We start from the raw sequence: 22,285 nt of genomic DNA, 5'->3' as shown, positions 1-22,285 counted from the left end.
GTGTCTAGGAAGGTCTCAGTACTGGGTGGGAAAGACTGGAATGAGAAAGAAAAAAGGGGGATCCCTGGGTGGCTCAGTGGTTTGACGCCTGCCTTTGGCCCAGAGTGCGATCCTGGAGTCCTGGGATCGAGTGCCGCGTCGGGCTCCTGGCATGGAGCCTGCTTCTTCCTCTGCCTGTGTCTCTGCCTCTCTCTGTCTGTCTCTCGATCATAAATAAATAAATCTTTTTTAAAAAGAGAGAGAAAGAAAAAGGTATATGATGTTTACATGAGTATCAATACACCTCTTAACTAGAACCAAGGCTAGGAGCACAGGTGGATACTTATTACCACAACTGCTGGATGGTTACAAGGAGCTAGAGACAGAAGAGGAATACTTCAATCCTTCCCTTATCATACCATGCCTAATGGGTATGGTGAAGCACATATCAAATGTGGCGTTAGAGACGTCAAGGATCCTGAGAAGAATGTTTCATCTGCTTTTCTTCAAACTTCTGCCTATGCACATAAGGAGTATACTACTTCTGCCCACGCCACTTCTTCACACAAAGGATGTCTTAGTAAGAAAATTTACAGCATTTCCCCCTAATCTAAACTTGTTTCTCCCAGAGAAAAGACAAGAGACTACTGCAATTATTCACAAGGTCACACTGTACTAGGTTACGCTTCACAGAAGGCAGAGACTAAAAACCAGCAGCTTCTCTTTCACTTTTTACAGCCTAGTGCACTGAATTCCCTCCCACTTCTTATCCTCTGTGGTAGATACATCTGAACAAAGCTTGTCATTCATTCCTACTGTGACTGGGTTGGTGATGCAAGGCCTACTGTACCAGGCCATCAGGTTCTGAAGACCCAGTCATAACTTTTTCTATAGGCTACCTGAGTATGTGGGTCCTAAGATTTAGATTTGCAGTGAAAGGTAAAAGACTCTACCCAGGATTCAAGTCTAAACCACATGTTCTATTGGATGCTTGTCTGGCCATTAAAGCAGTTTTGTTTTCTAATTTAAATACTAATTTTTATGAGTATAGTCCACTGATTAGAACCCTAGAGGAAAGGAAGAATGAGTGGCACCACAGACGCCTAAGAATCTAGAAGAATCTCTATTTTCTTGTAGTATCTGAAGCCCAAGCAGAGGAGCGACCTGCCTATCTATGGTCTTATGGTGATTCTGTGACACAGCTGGGGCTACAACTCAGACATCTTGACTCATTATTCCTTAGTTCCTTCCACAGCACCCAATGGAAAATATAATACCCTACTCCTGCTTAATTCAAGACTACCATCACCTGCTTTCCCACCAATGGTTTTTCCAAGGATTAAAAAAAAAAAAAAAGTGAGCCATATATATTAACACCAGTAGTATATTCAACTCACAAGAGTCCAAATTAGCACCCTGGACTTACCCTTGCTTATACAATAGCAATTAATTCAAAGATATAGTTAACAGCAACTTCATGACTCAGACACAAGAAGACCATATGCTTGAATGCATGACCAGAGCTCAAAAACACCTTCACAGAAGTCATTAAAATATTAACAGGAGCCATCCTCCCAGTATAAAAGGTCAAAGTTCAATAGCAAGACTCAATTACTAACTGTAAAAGGGACAACTATATAAAGGATACCTTGTTCTGTCACCTTTCCATAAAATGAAGAAAATTCATATAACTAAACTGGCAGACATTTTCATCACTTATTAGAACAAGATCAAAGCAAGCTGAAAAGACGACCTTATTACCAAGACATTCTCTAAGACCTTTTCTAGCAAGTGATCACTAGTAAGACCAAATTCAAAAATATACAACCTTCTCCAATTATATTTATTAATGACCTGAAAGCTTCACCACTATTTCCCTTACCTACAATACTTTTTCTTCTGCTCTTCACTTGAATGGCTTCTCAACCATTCACATTTCAGCTTAAACAGCACGTCTTCAGAAAGGCTCTTCCTGAGCTTACAACCTACAGTCACCACTCAATTCTTATCATGTCACTCTATTTCAGTTTTCTAGAAAGCATTTATTACCACCTTATATTTTTTCTTATTTTTTAAATAATTTGTTGCCTGTCGCCCCACCTCTACATATACTATATTGTAAACCCCATGAAAGCAGGTACTGTGTCACCTTGTTCCTCACTGTATCCCTAGTACAATCCCTAGAACAATAACTTAATTGTATCCCTAGTACAATCCCTAGAACAATAACTTAACACACTGTAAGACAGTACTCAATTGACATCTAGTAAATAAGTGAATAACTGATATCCTGCAGGAATAACATTTGGGTGGACTCTCAATTTATCTGAAAAATATTTTATGATAAATTTAACAGTTAGTAAAACAACCAACAACCAATGGAGAGACTATGGATGCGTGGAGCAAAAATCACATTCCTCAATTAGTCATGAAACTTTTCATATTCTTTACAACAAGGACTTGTTGTTAAGGGCCTTTTATGGGACTCCTGGTGGTCTCAGTGGTTGAGCGTCTGCCTTCGGTTCAGGGCGTGATCCTGGAGTCCTGGGATTGAGTCCCATATTGGGCTCCTTGCATGGAGCCTGTTTCTCCTGTCTCTGCCTCTCTCTCTCTCTGCCTCTCTCTGTGTTTCTCATGTTTAAATAAATAAAAATCTTAAAAATAAAAAAAGGCCTTGTACATACATGTTACTTCATGAGCTGAGGGGGATACTCATTAATAATGTTCTTGCTAGGGATGCCTGAGTGGCTCAGCAGTTGAGCGTCTGCCTTTGGCTAAGGGCGTGATCCTGGTCCTGGGATCGAGTCCCACACTGAGCTCCCTGCACGGAGCCTGCTTCTCCCTTTGCCTGTATCTCTGCCTCTCTCTGTGTATCTCTTATGAATAAATAAAATCTTAAAAAAAAAAAAAAAAGAATGTTCTTGCTTTTCACAGCTCAAGATCTGGCTGAAGAAGATAGCCAACCAGAAATAATACTAAGGAAACTAGTCTCAGAGAGGAAAAATGTTGTCTGACACCAAACTGTAGGGCAAATACAGAATGACTAGCCTATGTGTTCTATTAAGCCAGAGTTCCTTCCATTATTCCATATTTTGATGAGAAAAACCATGAGGAACATCGGACAAAAATAAGGCTAACCTCATGCCAAGAAGTGAAGATTGTCTAGTTCATTACATTTATGAGACATTTTTAAGATCTGTTCCCCAAATATGTAATCTCTGTTCTGCATGATGCTTCATATCCCACCACTAAAACTTGACTCCTTAGCTATGGTCTTTAAGAGGCAAGTATCTTTAGGAATGTGTCATTTTACAATATTTATTCTACAAATATTTCTAAGTACCTAGTATGTTTTAAGCACTCTTTTAGCTGCCAAGGATACAGCAATGAACAACAACAACAAAAAAGTCCCTGATTTCTTGTAACTTTACACTGTGATGAGGAAGACGGACAAGAAATATGAATATGAATATACTGAATGTATATGAATGTAATGTATTGCAATGATAAAGAAAGATAAAGGAAGAAAGTAAGACAGAGGGATATTTTAGACAGGAGGATCAAGAAAAGCCTCTCTGAGGATATGATATTTGAGTAGAGGACTACTCTAGTAGAAATGACCGAGTTGATTACTGGTGGAAGATGATTCCAGGCAGGGGAATAGGCGAATGCTCTGAAGTAGAATCACACTTAGAATTTTTAAAGAAAAGTAAGTAGGCCAGTGTGGCTGGCAAGCTATGCGCCAGAAGGAGAGTAATAAGAGATGAAACGAAGAGGAAGGTCAGAATAAGATGATGCAAATTCTTTAGAGGTCAGAGTAAGGAACCTGGATTCTATTCTAAGTATGATGAAAAGCTACTTGAGGGGTTTGAGTAGGGTAGAAACACAATCAAGTCATGTTTTGCCAAAAAGAGCTATTGGTTCATTTAAATCTTAGTAACAGGGCAGCCCAGGCGACTCAGCGGTTTAGCGCTGCCTTCAGCCCAGGGTGTGATCCTGGACACGGGGGATTGAGTCCCACATCGGGCTCCCTGCATGGAGCCTGCTTCTCCCTCTGCCCGTGTCTCTGCCTCTCTCTGTGTCTCTCATGAATAAATAAATAAAATCTTAAAATCAATCAATCAATCAATCTTAGTAACACCATTTGAATTTGGAGATGCCATTTGAAGGTGGTGGATTAGAGACAGGGAAAAAAAGAGATCATTACATGGTAAAACTGAGAGGGGGCAAAGAAAAGTTTGCTTATTTTTATTATCTCTGGTTACAAGTTGAGATAATTTTTTCTTATACTATCTTTTTCTGGTTTTGGTATCAAGATTCTATGAGCACTATAACATAAGATAGACAGCAATCCCTCTGGGAAGAATGTATTTAAGATTGGACTATCCTATTTCATGAAGATTTAGTAAGACTTCATCATGGAAATTCTCTAGGGTAAGAGAGGAGGAAGGAATGATATTACTCAGCCATTAGAAACGACAAATACCCACCATTTGCTTTGACGTGGATGGAACTGGAGGGTATTATGCTGAGTGAAATAAATCAATCAGAGAAGGACAAACATTATATGGTCTCATTTATTTGGGGAATATAAAAAATAGTGAAAGGGAATAAAGGGAAAAGGAGAAAAAAAGAGTAGGAAATATCAGAAAGGGAGACAGAACATGAGAGACTCCTAACTCTGGGAAACAAACTAGGGGTGGTAGAAGAGGAGGTGGGAGGGGGGTGGGGGTGACTGGGTGATGGGCACTGAGGGGGGCTTTTGGTGGGATGAGCACTGGGTGTTATTCTATATGTTGGCAAATTGAACACCAATAAAAAAAAATTTATTTAAAAAAAGGAATGGTATATCAAATTTCTGACTGTTAATTCAGTTTCTTTAATGGTTATCATTTTTTCAGGTTATACTAATTTTAGTACTTTTTATATGGAACTCTCCATTTCATCTAAATTTCAGATTTTTATTGGCATAAAGATATATATTTTATTATTATATATATTTTTGTTTTCAAACAATGTATTAGTTTCCCTTTTGTGTAATATTAATTTAATAGTTATTTTATTAATTAAGAAATCTCTTCTGAATCTACAGCTAAGTCCCCTTATACATACTTGATATTTTTCTTATTTTTTCCTGGTTTGACTTTCCAAGCAAAGAGTTATTGCTGTTGATTACCTCTATCAATAATTTCTGCGATTTTATCTTTCTTTCCTTCTATTTCCTTCTGACTCACTCTGCTACTTCTCTAATTCCTTAAGTTGAATAACAATTCAATTGTTTTCTATCTTTTCTGTCTTCCAATTAGTGGACTTAGATTACACATTTCCTTCTAAATACCACTTTTTCAAAGTTTTAGTATCTAGCACTCTCGTTTACATTCACTTCTAAATATATCTAGTAGTTGCTATTATGATTTCGTTTTGACCCATAATTTTTATTTATTTATTTATTTTTAAAGATTTTTTTTTTTAAATTTATGATAGTCACACAGAGAGAGAGAGAGAGAGAGAGAGAGAGGCAGAGACACAGGCAGACGGAGAAGCAGGCTCCACGCAGGGAGCCCGATGTGGGATTCGATCCCGGGTCTCCAGGATCGCGCCCTGGGCCAAAGGCAGGCGCTAAACCGCTGCGCCACCCAGGGATCCCCTGACCCATAATTTTTAAATAAATTATTTGTAGTATCCAAATATATGGAGAATCTCAAAGATATCTTTTACTTACTTCACCTCTAATTTTAATGCATAATGGTCAGAGAATAAGGTCAGTACAATAGTGATTCTTTGATACTGGCTTTGAGTTCTAGTACATAGCCAATTTTCATCAGTATTCCATTTGTGTTTAACTCAAGCTATTCAAATCTTCCATAGCCTGCAAAGATATATTTCTTAATTCATTAGTTTCTGAAAGATGTTTGTATATGATTGTGGTTGATCTCGTTCTCCTTATAATTCTGTCAATTTTGCTGGTTTGTGCATACAAGTTCACAACTGTCCTATCTTCCTGATAAACTGGCCCTCATTGCTATTTGCCTTAAATTCAATTTTATGTGATAGTAATATTGCTACACATTCTTTTAACTAATATTTGGGTAGAATATCATTTTCTGACCCTTTATTTTCCCTTTTCTACGCCATTTCTTCAAAAGATGATTCTCTAGTAAACAACATACAGTGGACAATTCTTAAAATCCTATTTGAGAGCTTTTATCTTTAATAGCAGAGTTTAATATTTACTGAGATTTTAATATACTTGATTTTTTTTCTGCTATCATATTTTCTGTTCTATACTCTCCTTGTTTTCCAGAGCTTCTTTTTTCATACTATTGCTTGCTAATGTATTAACTAAGTTTTCCCATTCTCTTTTTTCTTCTAGAAGTATTCAGGTTATTTTTCTTTACCATTATTCCTTTTAGTTAAAATATTTAGTCTGTATTAGAAAAAACATAAATCTAAAAAAAGAAAAAGAAAAAACATAAATCTTAGTATAAAGTTAATCAGAATCTCTAGCATTCTTCAAGTAAGAACCTAAATGAACTCCCAATAACTACTCTTTCTCGGTCACACTACCCTGAACTTAGTTTCCTAATCTGCAAAATGTGGTTAATAATATTTATGGTTTACTGTGAGAATATAATAATATATATGAAGGACTTGGCAAAACGCTTGTCTTCATAAATGGTAATCATTTTGTCACTGTCACTGACCAGACACTTTAACTTCATATTTCTTTAACATTCTTATTCTTGTAACTATTACCTATCTTCTATTTCAGTATTATATGTAATTTTTACTTTGTTGCCAACTTTTACTGTAATAGCTCTAAAATTAGGAACCCAGAAATTTTGTCCATTTCCTTCAATCTTCTATCTTTCCTACTGTCCCTAAATCTGCTAGCTAACTTAATTTCAAATATTTAATTCCTGGACTCTACTCTGTCTCTCTCTGCTATGGACTGAACTGCATTTTCCCCTTTCCCAACCAGAATTCTTATGTTGAAGCCCTAATACTCAATATAACTATTTGGAGACAGTCTTTAAGAAGTAAGGAGGGGGCAGCCCCGGTGGCGTAGCGGTTTAGTGCCGCCTACAGCCCGGGGTGTGATCCTGGAGACTCGGGATCAAGTCCGACATCGGGCTTCCTGCAGGGAGCCTGCTTCTCCCTCTGCCTGTGTCTCTGCCTCTCTCTTCGCTCTCTCTGAATGAATAAATAAATAAATCTTTAAAAAAAAAAAAAAAGAAGTAAGGAGCGATGCCTGGATGGCTCAGCGGTTGAGTGTCTGCCTTCAGCTCAGGTCCTGATCCCCAGATACGGGATCGAGTCCTGCATCAGGCTCCTCACGGGGAGCCTGCTGCTCCCTCTGCCCGTGTCTCTGCCTCTCTCTGTGTGTCTATCATGAATAAATAAATAAAATCTTTTAAAAAGAAGAAGAAGAAGGAGGAGGAGGAGAAGGAGGAGGAGGAGGAGGAGGAGGAGAAGAAAGATTAAATGAGATCATAAGGGTGGGGTCCTAATCCGACAGAAATGGTGTCTTTATAAGAAGAGGAAGAAAGACCAGAACTCACTTGCTCAATCGCACACACCTGCTATCTTCTTTCTCTCTATCTCAGCCATGTGAAGACACTGCAAGAAGGCAGTTGTCTGCAAGCCAGGAAAAAAGCCTTTCCAAAAACCAAACCTTGCTGGAAACTTAATCTTGAAACTTCCAGCCTCAAGAATTGTGAGAAATAAATGTCTGTGATTTAAGCCACCCAGTCTATGGTATTTTGTTACAGTAGCTCAAGCTAAGCCACTACTGTACCCTTTTTGGCCAATAGCTCTTTTTTGGTTTTACTTTTTCAAATTTTCCCTATCAGCTGTCTCTTTCTCCTAATATTTTTAATTCTCCAGTCTCTTGTCCCTACTCATTCCTCAACTTCTTCCCTTCACAGTCAACTTTTCTGAAATAACAGTAACTCCAATTCCTCATTTCTCCCATATCCCTTAACATCTACTATAATCTGGTTCTCATGCTTATCTACCAAAAATAATCTCAACAAAGTCATCAATTAATATGCCAAACTCAATGACCTTTCAAGTAATTATCATTCTGGTGGAATACACTGACTATTTTGCACAACTGTATACTTGAGACCAAAAATATAGGCCCTAGTACAGATTTCTAAGGATTTTCTCACTTCTAGACATACGACTTTGAATTACATATGGACATACACACCAGTGAAAAGCTCCACTGGCAACTAGGTCATGTGGGTTGATAAACAGATATTTGTGTCATCTATACATATTTGTTTATGATAGACAGAGAGAGAGAGAGAGAGAGAGAGAGACAGAGACACAGGCAGAGGGAGAAGCAGGCTCCATGCCGGGAGCCCGACACGGGACTCCGATCCTGGGACTCCAGGATCCCGCCCTGGGCGAAAGGCAGGTGCCAAACCGCTGAGCCACCCAGGGATCCCCATCTATACATATTTGGAAAATGAAGTACTAAGAGTAGATATAAGGGAGAAGTTACAGTAGGAGAGACTGCTGAGAACAGGACTCAGGAACACCAACTTTTACAGCATATGAAAAAAGTAGCTTACTGAATGAATCAACCTAAGTGGTAGAGAGAACACTAAAAGTGATATCTACACAAAATTTCTATAAAGAGACAAATTAAGATAAAGCCTAATACTTTTAATGAATAGGTTATAAGCTACTTGAGGACAGAGCTTATTTGTATTCAGTATGTAATCAATAAATCTTTGATAGACTAAATCTTATAATATGAAACACGCATAATTAACATGTTTTCTCTCTTTGCTAATTTTACTATGACTTATAGTTTAAAGTTTTGCCATTGAGGTACTGTTTCACCTATTAATTAGTGAAATGTGATTTATTAAAAGGTGTTTTTAAGTGATTTTCAACTGTCCTAAAGGTTGATTAAAAAGACTGTTCTTATATTCTCAGAAAGCTTGATACTCCATTTTCTGAAAAACACACTGTAAAATAATTCTAAATGTAATTATAGACATGCATATCATAGTTTTCTGCTCTTAGTGTTTTCTTTTTTCAGAAATTGTAAATATAAAAAAAGACTCAATTATCAGGCACCCCCTAGTGGCAGTAAAATAAAGAAAAAAAATTTTTAAAGGACAGGGTTTAAAATGTAGTGTTCTCTAGATATACAATTCTCCCCAAACTTTGAGGATAAAATGGTTTGTCAGTAAACAATTTAAAAGCATGCTATTTTATATCTACATTTTACTAAATGATTAAATATACACAGAAAAAAAGTAAATCATACACTAAAATTTCATGAATATTCCTGAGAATTACAGTAAGTGAAATAATGTATATAAATGGCCTTCTTCAAAGAGTATATAACAATTACAAGATTGAAAAAAATCTTTCTGGGATCCCTGGGTGGTGCAGTGGTTTGGCGCCTGTCTTTGGCCCAGGGCGCGATCCTGGAGACCCGGGATCGAATCCCACGTCGGGCTCCCAGTGCATGGAGCCTGCTTCTCCCTCTGCCTGTGTCTCTGCCTCTCTCTCTCTCTCTGTGACTATCATAAATAAATAAAAATTTTAAAAAAATCTTTCTAAATAACTGCCTCCAAAAGAGGAGGCATCTTTAGAGTAAAGTCTTGTAAATTTCTGTTGTGAATCCAAAAGCTATACTAGATGGAGAGTCACATGCAGACTTTAGAGTCAGAAGTATTTACTATTGGCCTTGAATGATCCAAAACTCTTTTAGACACCTCAATTTCCTCATTTATAAATAGACACATCAAAATCAACCTTCATCCTTGCAGGGTTATTCTAAGAATCAAATAACAGTTGAATAAAAAGGATTACTAATGGTATTTATTAGCATAAACAAATCATTTTAATTATTGTGCTTTGTAATTTATACCACTCCTGCTACTGAATTTTTACAACCACTTTGACACTAAAAACAATGCTTCCCATTTTATAATAAATGAAACACCTAGGGTCCCTGTTAAACCGAGGGAGTAATCCAGGATTTTTCTCATTATACTTATACCTTGGCATCCTTTGTCTGGAGAGATATATTATAATCATAATACTTTACTGACTTGGTTATAATAAATTTTGTTTAGGAGTGACACTATAATACCAGTGTTGTCTAGTTCATTTAGAAAAGATAGATACTTAATAATGAAAAAAACCTAATGTTTGCCAATGCACTGGAATTGCAATGGCAGAATCCAGCAGCAGGACCTCATCGTAGTTCTGCACTGCAGCTAACAAGCAGGTTATTATCCAACTCCCCTCCATTTTCCAGGATACGTTGACTCATCTCAGAGAAAAATAAGCAATAAAACCAATTAAACATCAAACCAACCCCACCTAAATAAAATATATCATTTCTTCAAAATCCCTAAATTTGAGATGAAGAAAGGGATGGGATATGTGTATGTATGTGTGTGTGTATACATATATGTGTACACACATACGTATATATATTTCAGTAGGACATTGTTTTTAGATTCTACTATATGGTTAAGATGTTGAAAATTTATTTTCATTTGTTGAAACAAAAACTTAAAAAGCACAAGTTAAAAATAATTATAACCATTAGCATTTAAGGTTCTGCATGGATTTTGTCTCCCATGAAATCAAAATTCAGATATACATCACCAAAAAAAAAAGGGAAAATGATCCCTAGTTTTATAGAAAAATATATTAAATTGATACACTAAAAGAAAAACAACTTGGATTTTAGTTAGTTTTTAATAAAATGTGCATTAACATGATTTTTCATTAAGGGGAATTTCTACATGTCCCTTCTTCCCTTTTATGTCTTCTGTTTGGCTTTAAATTTTTGGTCTTACTGTTCCAACAAAGAGAACATAATCAATTTAACTTGGTAAAAATCCATTAAGCCAGGCTGGAAAATGGTGGCAAAGTAGAAGGACCCTAGGCTTGCCTTATCCCAGAAACACAACTAGATAATCATCAAATCATCCTAAATACCCCAGAAATTCATCTGAAAACAACTGGCAGAACAAACTGCTTTGGTACAAGCCAAATTTAATTTTTTTGCTACTATTTACCTGTAATGTCATGATCTATAATAAGAAATACACATTTGGTCTTCCCCACACAAGAGCTCCCTAAAACCCTTGGAATATTCTAAATGATAAGAGTGATTTAGGTGACAGGAGCAAGGAGCTTTTTATCTGTGACAAGCCCCTTTCAGCCACACCTGAGTTTGTTAATGAGTTCATGACTTTGAGAAAAAAACCCTCAGGATAGGGGAGGGAGGGACTGGTTGCCAGGGAAAGCAAGCAAGAGATTAGAGGGTTGGAGCTTTCAGTTACCTGCATTCTCCCTGCCTCCACATTTGTAGGGAGGGCAGAGGGGCGGGAGGTTGAGTTAATCATTAGTAGCCAATAATTTAGTTAATTGTGCCTATGTAATAAAGCCTCTATAAAAAACCCTAGCTGAAAGGTTTTGAAGAGCTTCCAAGTTGGTGAACAAGAATGCATCTATGTGCTGGGAGGGTGGCACACCCCCAAACTTTATAGGGACAGAAGTTCTGTGCTCAAGACACTTTCAGATCTTGTCCTATAGATCTGTTCATCTGGCTGCTCATTTATATTCCTTACAATATGTTTTGTAATACAATGGTTAATAGTAAGTAGAGTACTTTCCTGAGTTCTGTGAGCTCTTCTAGCAAATCATCAAACCCAAGAAGGGGTTTGTGGGAACATCCAATGTATATAGCCAGTTGTTCAGAAGCACAGGAGACAATCTACACTTGAAATGGTGTCTGATGTGGGAGCAGTCTTATGGAACTAAGCCCTGAATTTATGGGATTATATGCTATCTTCAGGTAGACAGTATCAGAATTTATTTAAATTGCAGAACATCAAGCTGGTATTGAAGAATTGCCTGATGTTGGGAAAAAGAACCCAACACATTTGGTAGTCAGAAGTGTTCTGTGAGCAGTGTAGTAGAGAAAAAAAAACAACAAAACAACAAACAGGATTTTTTCCCCCTTCTACTACATAATGATAAAGATACTTGATATGTGGTAGGAAAAGTTTGACAATTTCCCAAGTTAAGGCACACAGATCTCTCTACTACACAAAATCATCAAGTAGTATTAAAAGAGGTAAATGTGTATAAAAGCTATGAAATTCTAAAAACAACTTAAACATAGTTCTGGAATAATATTGTACTCAAAAAAATTATTACTCTATCACCAGCATCATTTACTTTAGATTAATTTGCCTCACCCAGCAATGTCATATATAATTTAATGTTAAAATCATTTAATCATTCTATAAATGTCCTGAGGTTCACTGTGAATGAAAAAAAGAACGAGATACTTTATTCCAAAAAGAGATAAAATCTTAATAAAAATGTATCAGTGCCTTTCAAGCTTTAACCTGCAGTGCCTAATGAATTTTCCTCAAACGTATGCCTTCTTTAGCCATGGGAGAAGCTTGAGTTCCATTTACTCAATCTCTTCCTTCCAACATTAATTAGTCTTTCCCCTTCAAACAAAACAGTACCATTTTTGACTATTTTTTCCATAATGGAGTTTTGCTAAAGATTTTCTTTGTAAAAAAAATTCCACCACTGAAATCAAACTATCCAAACCAAATAATCTGAAATTTTATATAGTTAATAGTTGTTGGTAAATTAAAGCTTCAAGATTTTTATTTGATCTCATTTTGGTATTTACATACAGCTTAAAGCAACTTAACAATCAAGCTTTTCATTTCAGATTCCCAGGAAAAAGTAAACACCTTACCCAGCATGACTAGATGATGAAGGTGGTGGCAAGTCTGGTGTAAGGACATAAAGACTGTTGTTTTTTGGCAAATGTAGCGATTTTAAGACCGTCTGAAAAAGAAAAATTAAAAACAAAAAAATGACTGCTGATTGTACATTATTCATTTTTTCCCTAAAGTTCTTAAGTTTTTTCAATATTGTAGTTCACTTTTTGAAAACTTTGACAATTTCCTAAGCAGAATATTGCAGAACTAATGAAAGCAAGTAACTTATTTCTCCTATATATATATCATAAATAAGCATAAATATGAACATTAAAAATAAAACATATTCTTTAGCTCATGATGAGAGATAAATAGATAACACAGTTAAGAATCACTAATTTCTTCATTGAAGAAGTATATCCTTGAAACTAATATGCACTTTGTGCCAGGATCATTAGAGCAAAAAATAGCAATGTAGGTTTTTTTTTTTTTTTTTTTTTGCAATGTAGGTTTTCAGAGATCATAAGACCTAGAAAAGATCATAGTGAGTACCTCAACCCAATGACTTTATACATGAGGAGATGAAGCCTGAAAAGGAAAGTAACTTGGATGAGGTCTCTAGTAAGTATTACCTAGGTCACTCAACTTTTACTCCAAAGAAAACTCTTATTCCAGAGAATTTTTTTTTTGTTAAAATGATTCATCCAGGGTGAATAAACTACCCTTGGGGTATATCAAAACTACATCTTGAAAATCATACAAAAATTCAGTAAATTTTGTGGCTGTAAAATTCCTGCATACCTTTCAAACTTCTAACTCGATGGTAAATACTAACATAGTTCAAACCTTTTTTTTAAGCTGGGGTGGAGCCCAAAAATGGGGCCCAAACTCATGACCCTGAGATCAAGACCTGAGCTAAGATCAAGAACTAAACAATATCTGACTGTACCACCCAGGCGCCCCTCAAACTTTTTTTGACAGAAAAATGCATTAAGAAACACATTTTACATCTTTATATCATAATCCAGGACATACATATTTATTCAATAGATATTTACTGACCCACCTACTCTGTGCCAGGACTACTCCACACACTGTGGATATAGTGGTGAACAGAATAGTTTAAATCTCCTAATCTTATATAGAGCTTTATTTTATTAGGATTAATAAAGTTATCTAAATAGCTGAATATTAAAAAGTGATGATTTTTTGGACTAAAGATAGATCAGGGAAGGAGGGGTGATAAATATGGAGGTGGGAAGTTATGTCATTTTAAACTTGGTGATCAGGGGAGAGCTCACTTGAAGAATGTGACATTTGAGTAAAGACTTTTAAAGGGTGATGAAACAAATCATGAGACTATACAGATAAAGAATATTTCAGGCAAAGGAAACACAACCAGCACAAAATGTGCTTAAAGAACAACAAGAAGTCCATTGTCACTGAAGTCAAATGAGCACTGGCAGAGATAGGTCAGAGAGAGAACATTCATGGTAGGGACAAGAAATGTGTTGAGCTACAAGCTCTGACTTTTACTCTGAATGAAATGAGAAATTATTAGAGTAACATGATTAGATTCACATTTAAAAAGAATCACTTTGTCAGCTATGTTGAAAACAGATGGAAAGGGACTGGCAGAGGAGGGCAGAAGCACAGAGAAGGCTAATGGAATATACTAAGATAAGGGTGATAATGGCTTATGTCTGTGTGATGCAAAATAAAAGTGATGCAGTAAAAGTGATGCAAATAGCTGGATTCTAGATATATTTTGAAGACAATGCCAAAAGAATTTCTTGACACACTGGATATAGGTTATGAGAGAAAGGAGTTGGTAATGGTCCTAAAGATTTTAGACTGAACAACTGGAAGGATTAAGTTACTATCAATTAAAATGGGAAAGACAGGATAAGGACTTCCATTTCAGGCAGGTAATACACATTTTGAAATGTGTATTAGGCATTTAAGTGGAGAAAATAAGCAGCTGGATATATCAATCTGGAATTCAGGGAACAAGTCCAGGGTGGAGATATAAAGATATAAAATTGTGCATATAGGTACACTTAAAAGTCATTACGCTGGATAAGATCACCACTGAATTTAGTAATGTGGTCACTTCACTGGTGACTTTGACAAGAACACTAGCAGTTCTCTGTTTAGACAGGACTCAGGAGACATGGGGAGAAATGGATTAGAGATAAGAAATATAAACAACTCTTTAGGGAAAGTTTTGTTATGAAGAGGACTAGAGGAATGGAGTGACTGCTGGAAGGGGAAGCAGGATCAAGAGAAAAATGGAAGAAATAACATCATATTTGTTGTTACACTCTAGAGGTAATAATCTATTAAAGGAAAATATTGATGATACAGGAAACACAGGGAAGAATTAAGAGTAAAGTTCTTGAGTAGGCCAGAGGAGATAAAGAATATAATCCAAAGCAAACATGGAGGGTTGGTCTTTGAAAAGAGACTGGATAGGCCATTTAGAGTAACAAAAGAAGAGTATGTATATAAAATGCAGTTAAATAAACAGAGACCAAGGTGGGAGCTTATAGAAATTTTCCTGTATTGCCTTTATTTTGTTAGTGAAACAAAACAGGAAGTCAAGTTATCAGCTGAGAGTGACAATGAGGGAGAGGTGCTTTAAAGGTTTGAAGAGACGATAAGTGTAACATAACCATTTAGGAGTGTGGATAAACCAGGTAAATACAGTGATTGCCTAGCAACATTAAAGGACTCTCTAAAGATCATAATTATGAATTTAAAGATACACCAACACCATAATTTTATATTTCTACAGCCATATTTAGCTGTAAGGCACAGAACAGGTGGAGTTGGATTTATCAAAAAAAAGGATTTTTTTTTTTGTCATTCAGGATCCATAAAGCAAGAGTTGAGACTATGCACAAGAAAGTGAGTATAATGATTAACTGTGGGATTTAATCCACTGTAAGGAATAGAGGACATGAAGGAGGTAGTGGCATGAACAGATGGCAGAAACAATGGATTGGGAAGATTGGAGGCCTAGATATGTGGAGGCCGAGAAAAATCAAGGCCATTCCACCTCAAGTTTAGCATTAGCACAAGTACAGCCATCTTAGGTCCCTGTGAATAAGAGCTGAACTTTATAGGAAAAACTGCAGAATGTCCTCAATGTCCTTGCAGGGAATCCCACATCAGAAAGACAACAGAATCCACACCCGTGATAGAAAGTCCCATATTAGAATGAGAACAGAGCTCAATGCCCTTGAAAGCCCCATATCAAAATGTAAACAGAACTTGAGAAATTCCTCCATCCCTTCTGAAAATCCCCTAGACCAGCCTATAAAAAACCCAGCTGTAACCCACTTCAGGGTCCAAGTTCCTGCTCCGCTGTGTCACTTCACTTCGGGGTCCAAGTCCCTGCTCCGCTGTGTCCGGTATACTTGGACCCAAGCTCGAGCTTGCAAATAAACCCTTGTGCACTTGCATTGGTGTCGGCTCCTTGGTGGTTTCTTGGATTCGCAATCTTGGGCACAACAGATAGTGTTGAAGGATTGGTGAAGTCAAGATGCCAAAGAAAATGAGCTAGAAAGATAAGAAATGGTAAACAAGAAACGGAAGCCTGAAATTAAGATTTGAGAATTATAATTAAATGATAGAACCATGGGAAGATATAGCTGATACAGAGTGAAGAAAAAGATTTCTGTAGGAAAGAAATTCAAGAAACTAAGCCAAGGTATTAGAAGTACCACTTACAAAGATTTTAAACTAAGAATTAAGACCGCAATTATAGACCAGGACTTAAAAATCATCAGGAAATGAGGGAAGATGACCTCAATAAGTAGGTGATGACCTTTTGACATGAAATTCAAAGCTACAGATCTTTAGAGAGGAAGAAGGACTGATAAAGGTCTGGAAGTGGAAGAGATGTACAATAAGGATACATATTTTAACAGATAGTCCAGTGGTATGATAGCTGCTAAAGAAAAGCAATTAACACAGAGAAGCCTATAGAGAAACAACGTCCTCCAGAAGACAGGTTTTAATCAAAGGAAGATGGTGAAGCGAGCATGCAGGGAAGAGGCTGACAACAGAAGGAATTTGGCTAGTGATAAAATTAGCTCCACAGAAGTAGCGAACAGATTTCAGGTATTGTAGATGAAAAAGGATAGAGACAGAGATGGCCTGTGCAGAAACTATGGAAATTCGAGTGAGGGTGATATGAGAAACTTCAACTCCTTGCAGTGACTGGTATAAACAGTGGGCAAAGATGTAATCAAATCAGTCCTGGTTTAATCAAATAATAATGTCAAGGCTGATAGTGTTGGAATGCAAGGTGTAGTAAATATCTAGGAATCTCTGTTAACCCCGCAGATGGAAGTAGAGACAGGGGCTGATCTCACCCAAGCACAGAGTATGAGGAACTCATTCTTGATCCCCCCACAAGAAGGTCCATCTTACTAGGTACACAGTCTTACTTCAAGGACATTGGGACTTAGTATGACCCATATTAGCTATATGTTAAATAAAATACTTAACCTTATTACTTGCAATATACTCTGACATCTTCTATTTCTTCTTTTTTCTTAATGCTGGCTACAACCCACTCAGTTCACTACACAACTTATTAATGGTTTGTAATTCATGATCTACAAAAATACTGTAGTGGGCTTTACTCATAACTTCACCTTTAAGTTCCGAATCTTTTTTTTTTTAAGTCCCGAATCTTTATGTCAATGTGTATAAGCCTTTTTGAAACTGATCTGTGTTACCTCTACAGAGTTAAGAGTTAACATGCAAACAAAACACACACACATATATATACATAGAAAAATTATTTTTACCTTTCTATTTTTCATTATTTTACTTGGTGGATTACTGATAAATGTTTACTCTTACCACTTGGCCAAATCACTACTGTTCTTTTGCCATGCCACCACCCAAAGATTTTCCACTAAATCTCCCCCAAATCACATACAGTGTGACTTTCTTTAAGTCATTCATTCATTCATTCTACAAACATTTACTCCAATTCATGGAGATTGCTGGGATGGGAACCTAATTTTACACAGAAGCCTGTTAGAAAAAGTAATGTTTAAACTGAAATTTGAAGGATGAAATAGAGCCATCCATGTGAAGAACTGGAGGTAAATCGTTCCAAGCAGTTGAAGGTACAGGTAGACTTGGGTCTATTAGAAAAATTAAAAAGGGGTTTCTATGGTTGCATCATGGAGAGTGAGGGTAAGAAAGGCTGAAGATGAGGTTGTAGAGGTGAACAGTGGATAAATAATAAAATGCTTTTTGAATGATGGTGAGTAGCTTGAATTTTATTCAAAGTGCAACAAAACACAGGAGAGTGATATAATTCAATTTATGTGCTTTTTTAAAAGACCATTCTGGCTGCTTGTGGAGAATGTAAGGATGAACCCAAGAAAGGAAGCTGGAAAACAATGATGAAGCTGTTACACTGGTATGGACAAAAGATGCTAATGGCCTTGATTAGGCAGCACAATAAAAATACTGAAAAGTGGCTATAGTTGAGATATATTTGGAGATAGAAGCTATAGGACTTACCAAAGGATTAGGTGTTGTTTGAAATGGGAAAAGACGGGATGCCCGTATTTTTGGATTCAGCAGTGGCTATACAGTGCTACTGTTTATTGGGAAGAAACTGGTAGAGAAATGGCATGGGAAGGAAAACCAAGAGGTCCATTTTAAACATGCTAACTTAAAGATGTCATAAGGCATACAAGTACAAAAGTGAATTACCAATTTGGATACATGAAGTATACAGAGTATACAGAGTATACACAGAAGTATAACCTGGAAATACAAATTTTGGAGCAATCAGAAAATTAATGGCATTGGAATAGCAGAAATCACCTTAGGAAAAGAGTACACAGAAATAAGTGACTGAAAATATTGTTGGTAACAAAAGACTATGTTTAAATATTAGAACAGATAGCTTTAAGAACATTTTCAAAATAATTGCCCTTTTTTTCACAAACTATTGAAAATGCCATGTGCGACTGATTCATATCCACTGGTTTCTCAATAAATGAACAAATAAATGATATATTTCTGCCAAGGTTGTTGATTACTCAGGTAGCATTTCTTTTTATTTTTTAATCTATGTTTCAATTACAACAGCCATGTAGCCCCATGGGTCAGCAAACTATGCCTATGGGACAAATCTAGCCCATTGCCTATTTTTATATGGCCTTATGAATTAAGGATGATTTTTACATCTTTAAATGGTGGGGGAAAAAAATCAAAAGAAGAGTATTTCACAATACGTGAAATTCTATAAAATTCAAATTTCTGTGTCTATCAATAAAGATGTATTGGAACACAGTCAAGGCTCACTCTTTCACATATGGCTATGGGTCCTTTCACGCTACCACAGCAGAACTGAGTAACTACAATGGAGACTATATTTTGCACACCTAAAATATTTACAACCTGGTTCTATATAGAAAAAGTCTTCTGACCTCTAAAATAGTACATCACTAACTTGTAGCTTAATTTATAAATCTCTTGCAAACATGAAATTCATTTAAATATCTTATTGAAATACTCCAAACATCTCCACAAACCAAATGAACTCACATATAAATATTTATAAGCACAATATCTACCAGAAGTAATTGACAAAGAACTGAACCAAAAGTTGAAGATTCTAAATTTATGCCTAGATATTTATTTTTTTTTTTTTTTTAAATTTTTTTTTTTATTTATTTATGACAGTCACAGAGAGAGAGAGAGAAGCAGAGACACAGGCAGAGGGAGAAGCAGGCTCCATGCACCGGGAGCCCGACGCGGGATTCGATCCCGGGTATCCAGGATCACGCCCTGGGCCAAAGGCAGGCGCCAAACCGCTGCGCCACCCAGGGATCCCAATGCCTAGATATTTAAATATCAAGTTAATAACCATATAAAGATTGTGTAAGTATCTGATAACTATTTGCATTTCAAACACATAAAACTTTAGAGTTCTTTCATTTCTTTCCATCCTTCCCCTCTCTCTCTGTCAAGACAAAGAAAGAGCATGTGAAATATTTAATACCTGAGGCTGCTACTGGGTCCTCGAGAATAGCAGCTACTGCTTTATAATTGTAACACTTTATGAAAATTCTGAAGTACAATTCATTCTGTGCCCTTGCCACTACCAGTAAACAAAGATTCTACCATTAAATTTTCCAAGTTAAAAAGAATGTCTTATTATTATCTTTTTTCCATAATCAATATCTGCCATACATACACATTGTGGATGACTCCTTTCAGGCCAGTAAGTAATTGTTCAGTAAATTACTATTCTAGGGCACTTACTGACATCCTATGATGTTTGATAAAAAAAGTAAAAGTTCTCAAAAGAGTGCCAAACTAACTCCTATATAACAGAAATAGGAAAAACATGGCATATAGTGTTTTCATTTATATACCTAGCTAATTCAAAACTATTGCTGGTTTACCACGAAAATGTTTTAACTTGAAGAACAGTTTGTTGATTCTTTAAACTAAGTTACTATTACCAAAATCCACTTGTCATATGCAACAAAACTAATAAAAACCAATTTTTATATATTGTTTATTCAACTGCATGACCTAATTTTCTTTTATTTCTAGGCAATTAAGAAACTCACACTGTCTTCCACATCTCCGGTCTTCCAGCCTTTCAACAGCATTTTAGACACAGGAATCTGAAGTTCATTTTCTAGAATCTGTTTAATCTCTCCTGTATAAATACGAAAAGACAATGTTACTAATAAAATAACACAATCAACATTTGTCCATATCCATGGCTACCACTAATATTAGGCATATGGTACACAGTCAATGACATATGTCTGATGAATAAATAAGAAAATTTTCCATAGTCCAAACTTCAAATCTTGAACTAAATGTTGCCCCTTTGAAGGACTCCAGTTTTAAGATTAATTATGAAAAAGACTCTACAATTAATTAACTAGTTAATTGCATAGCTTTTTAAAAGAAACAGATACCAGGGAATGGGGGTTTGAATATAAACAAATATTTTAAATCAATCAACTGACGATACGACTATATGCTCAGCATATGGTAGGAATAGCAGGTAAAGTATAAAACTTGAACTGGTATAGTATAAGCAAAGCAGATTGTGGAATGAAAATTTGGGTTGAAGTCTTATTTTAAAGAAATTAAATATCTATTCTTAGTTTTTGTATCATAAAGTGGATAATAATATTGCCTTTCTTAACTATTTCCAGGGTCTAAGGATAAAAGGAAATAATATCCGTGAAAGCAGCTGAAAAAATAAAGCCAACGTATATAATCTAGAAGACAATCTAAATTTTGTTAAAAAGACAAGCAACCGAATTTCAGAAAAGAAAAAAAAATTGTGTTGGATAAATAAAGCTTTAAGAAAAGAGATAAGACTTAAACCCAGCCAAACCAAAAGTTATTCTATTCAGTGAAGACAAAAGACTTAAAGGTAAAAGGCAAAAATGAACATGATGCTAACGAAAAACAGTGAGGAATCAAAATCTTCCCAGTACTCCACAAATTATTTTTCATAAATCAAGTCTACTTACAAATCAATCAGCTGGGCGCCTGGGCAGCTCATTGGTTAAGTGTCTGCCTTTGGCTCAGGTCATGATCCCAAGGTCTTGGGATAGAGCCCTGCATCAGGCTCCCTGTTCAGTGGGGAGTCTGCTCCTCCCTTTCCTGCTTCCCCTACTTGTCCTCTCTCTCTGTCAAATAAAATCTTTTTAAAAATATATAAGTAAATTAATTAATTAATTTCTGGAACTACAGTATATTAGATCAGATGAATCAGAATGTATAAGTATTGCACATATCTACTTTTATTAGGTTGTTGCTAGTCTATATTCTTTTTTAAGATTTTGTTTATTTTTAGAGAGAGCATGTGCAGAAAGAAGGGGAGAGGGAGATGGAGAGAATCTCAAGCAGACTCATGCCAAGCGCGACATGGGGCCCAATCTCACAACCCTGAGATCATGACCTGAGTCGAAATTAAGAGTTGGACACTTAACCAACAGAGCCACTGAGGCGCCCCTTGTCTACACTTTTAGATTAACATATAATTCAACCCCATTTTACAATAAGTGGTTGAATACTGATAAAACTGATTATATTATATACTAAAAGAGGAAAAATAACCCCACATTGACAAAGGAAAAGAAGGGGGGAAAAACTTATGCTACCCAAGTACTATGGAAACACAGTTGCCAAAGTAGGTACCGCCACAAACACTTCACTGCCTTAGTGACACAGTCTTACCTCCCCAAAGAAAATTCTTATCTGAGCACTTCTGAAAGTGATTAATAGATTTTACAAGCACAAATTTTTATCAACCTTGACCTTCAAAAATGTCACTGCTGACAAAGTAATGTTCTGTTTGTGGAAATGGTAGAATAATAAGCCATATTTTTATATCAAATACATACAAATATTGCCTTTTCGTTTATGGCTAAGGTTGGTATTTCTAGAACTGTACTTGTCTAGAACTAAGCTTATGCTCTTGAGAGTCTGCCCAGTGTTTTCCTCTTAGAATCTGATCTTCACTTGACACCTTCTACTTAGATTCTTGG

The 22,285-nt window shown here is 36.1% G+C and overlaps 1 protein-coding gene across 4 annotated transcripts in view; it reads right to left on the bottom strand.

Annotated features, from left to right (window-relative positions):
• FAF1 (Fas associated factor 1) overlaps positions 1-22,285 on the bottom strand; it is a 460,794-nt gene that overhangs the window by 245,665 nt on the left and 192,844 nt on the right. For all 4 annotated transcript variants that reach the window (XM_072772177.1, XM_072772178.1, XM_072772179.1 and 1 more), the window contains 2 exons: positions 20,339-20,430; positions 12,752-12,843 (listed from right to left, as the gene is read on the bottom strand). In XM_072772177.1, coding sequence (XP_072628278.1) covers positions 12,752-12,843; positions 20,339-20,430 — 184 coding nt within the window. The remainder of the gene's footprint in view (positions 1-12,751; positions 12,844-20,338; positions 20,431-22,285) is intronic.

Source organism: Canis lupus, chromosome 13 (genome assembly GCF_048164855.1).
Source record: "Canis lupus baileyi chromosome 13, mCanLup2.hap1, whole genome shotgun sequence".
Classification (NCBI taxonomy): Eukaryota; Metazoa; Chordata; class Mammalia; order Carnivora; family Canidae; genus Canis; species Canis lupus.
The sequence above is the reverse complement of the archived record's forward strand: the minus strand, read 5'-3'. Positions and strand labels throughout refer to the sequence as shown.